The sequence below is a fragment of the Lupinus angustifolius genome, chromosome LG14 (assembly GCF_001865875.1).
Source record: "Lupinus angustifolius cultivar Tanjil chromosome LG14, LupAngTanjil_v1.0, whole genome shotgun sequence".
NCBI lineage: Eukaryota > Viridiplantae > Streptophyta > Magnoliopsida > Fabales > Fabaceae > Lupinus > Lupinus angustifolius.
In genome coordinates, this window is record NC_032022.1 from 3723394 (window position 1) to 3726602 (window position 3209).

Consider the following 3209-nt stretch of genomic DNA (forward strand, 5'->3'; position numbering starts at 1 on the left):
TAAACCCTCTCACTTTTGTATTCCCAGCCCATCACTCAACCCTCATTTTTCAACTCTTCTGATCTCTTTCTCTAATCCACGTTAACACCCATTTTAAAACAAACAAAAAAAGCTAAGAAATAAATAAATGGCAGCATTCAGAGAACCCATGTCCATGATGATGAGAGGAAATTCCCCAACCCTTGTTCATGAACCAAACTCTTCATGGCATTCTCCTGTTCCATACTTATTCAGTGGCGTAGCTTCTTTGTTGGGTCTCATTGCTTTTGCTATGTTGATTCGTCTTGCATATTCATTTTGGAAGCTTTCAGAATACATTGAAGAAAATGAAGAAGCAAAACAAGACCTTGAGGCGCAGAAAGCAACACCACAAGCTCATGAGGAGAAGATTTTTGTCATTATGGCTGGACAAGAGAATCCAACATTCTTAGCCACACCCATGTGGTCAAACAAATCCTCTTCCTTAAGGGAATAGTACAACACTGACCACAACACTTCTGATCAAGGTTTTAAATTTGAGTCCGCAACAGCTATCTCGGATATGTAGTATATGTTCTGATTTTGTTTTTCAGTTCTAGATTTGATTGTACATAGATAGTTCTTCTATTACAAGTTTTAGGACCTTTTAGCATTTAGATGTCTCACACTCTCACTCATAAGTAGGACCTTGCATGTTGGTTTAGTTGTTTCAATCTTCTTTTTAATGTAATAGCAGTATTTCAAGATTATAAAGTTGGTTGATGTGGAATTGAAGATAACCTATTTCACAACTCCCATTTTTGTTTTCATTTTAACTAATTATTCTAAATATTTTATATTTTAGAAACTCAATAAACATGTATATTTTACTTTTTAATTATACTTTTATTTATTATTTATCTTTTTACCTCTTCTTAGATGAGATTATTTTAATTAAATTGTATTCAACTTTTATATTATTTATTAATTTCTTAAGTTAGGCCGATATATTTAAATATCAAATGTTTTCAATGTAGTATTTGGGTTCCATTACAATTTTAAAACTTGTTTTTTTAAAACAAATTGATTTATCTTTTGGGAAAGATTATTATAAAAAGAGAAGGACGTGAATTCCAAAGGAGGTACATGTGTATTAATGCATGTAAAAAAGATTCTTGGTCGGATGTAGAAAATTAATAGGAGTGGATTTGGAAAAGGCATGAAGTTGAAAATGTCAATGCACTTTTTCCCAAAATAAAATGGCAACTTGAGGACCAATCATTGGTAAATCTAAAGAAGAAAACTTGAGAAGTGAAGGTGTGACATAAACAATAAACTTTTACCCTATCTATGTGTGCAATGAGCTACAATTGTTGTTTCATTGTTTATAAAGTGAAAAAATTGGACATATACTTGAAGTGACATACGACATTAAAAAATTAAAGGGGCAAGAGGCTTAGTTTCACATGATACTCTCCTAAATTGACTCAATTTACTGCTCTATAGGCTCATATTATTGGAATGAGATTCTCTATCTCTTAGAATTCATGTCCTTACTGTTTTATAGGCTCATACAAATAAAAATAACACTTTATTTTAATTTAATTTTACAAAAATAATATATTAAATCCACATGTCTAAATATATGGTGCTGGATAGGATTTGGGACACCAAGTTGGGACAAGTGATCCCCATCTCATACCATTGTGTCCTTGAGTTCTAAGGAGACAAGAACCTACTCATTATTGATGAATCATGACAATGTAATCAGAGTGTGATTAATGGCTCTAATGATCTCTCATCTGAGAGTGTCATTTGTGGCAATAGAGGATCGTTCTCAGACAGTTTTACACACTAGCTGGGATGGTTACACGGTTGTCTTATTATAAATGACATGAAATAATACTTACTGGTTGAGTCATGAGTATGTCGTTCTCTTTAAAACGTTTCGTGATACTGCCAAAATATGCAAGCAAACTATCAACTACACCATCTTTAGGATAAAACAACTCATATCTCTGTTATCGAATTCTTACTGCACTGTAAGAACCGATTCCGAATACACCCACACAACATGGCTATCACTGTCAATTCTCGAAATTCTCGCAATATGACTACTAGTGTCAATTCTCAAAATTCTTACAATATGGCTACTCGTGCCAATTCTTTTCACACTATACTGACTACAAGTGTCAGTTCTCGATATGGATACAATTTTTAGAGAGGGAATAAATTATTTTGGTGTATTTAAGTTGTGATACATTGCACTGTAGGATGTTATTGCCAATCCCATAGTTGGGTCATGGGTTTGAGTGGAGGATTCTGAAGTAGTTTGGATAGATGGTGAAGACTTAGAGGTTAATGGGAAAGAAAAGAGGAGAAGTTTGTCGGAAATGCATTGACGTAAAATATGAGGGGGAAAGAAAAAGTTTAATGAAAGCACATTCAATCTGGGACGAGTTATAATGAGGAGAGAATATCTCTATTTATAACATCAGATTTTTTTCAAGTTCTCCATCTCTCCGATGTGGGACTTGAGAGTTATTTTTTCAAAATTCTTCTATATGAGACTTGAGAGTTTTTTAGATTTCACACCTAAAAGTTTTCACTAATGACTTTCAACAAACCAAATTCCAACATATACTGACTCAATTGAGTTGTTGTCATATTTAATTCACACTCTATATCGGAGTTACATAGTCACTTTAACAAGGGTAATCCCTCAAAAGTTTCCCTCATAAAAATTACATACAATTAAATGAGTCAAAATTTAAATATATTCATCAAATTTTCTTATATTAGATTATTTATATCGGACAAAATCAATTTACACTTGAAAAAAATTCATATTTTTTAAAACATTAATGATATGAAACTTTACACCTATTTATAAGATCGTATGCTATTGTATTATTGCAACAATTGAATTACATGTTGTAGATAAAAAAAAATTATATTTATTTTAATATATAAGTTAAACACTAGATAATTTAATTAATAATTATTATATTACTATATCATCTGTTTCATATGGGATAGTTATTAATAATACCCTATATTAACTCAATTAAGTTGTTAGCCACACTTAATTCATACTCTATATTGACTAGTAACTGCACATAATTGTTACCCTATATTAATGGTGATCGCTTTGAGTTATGTTTTTATGCAAAATTTCATTACATTCCAACATATAATTAACTTGCAGTCTCATGTAGTTTATCTGCATTAAGACATTCAATCTAATTAAG

General features: G+C 31.3%; 1 protein-coding gene across 1 annotated transcript; it reads left to right on the forward strand.

The window, feature by feature from the left end:
• On the forward strand, nucleotides 1-770 carry LOC109326476 (protein GLUTAMINE DUMPER 3-like). Its single transcript, XM_019559175.1, has one exon. The coding sequence runs from the start codon at nucleotides 128-130 to the stop codon at nucleotides 473-475; it is 348 nt and encodes a 115-aa protein (XP_019414720.1). The 5' UTR covers nucleotides 1-127; the 3' UTR covers nucleotides 476-770.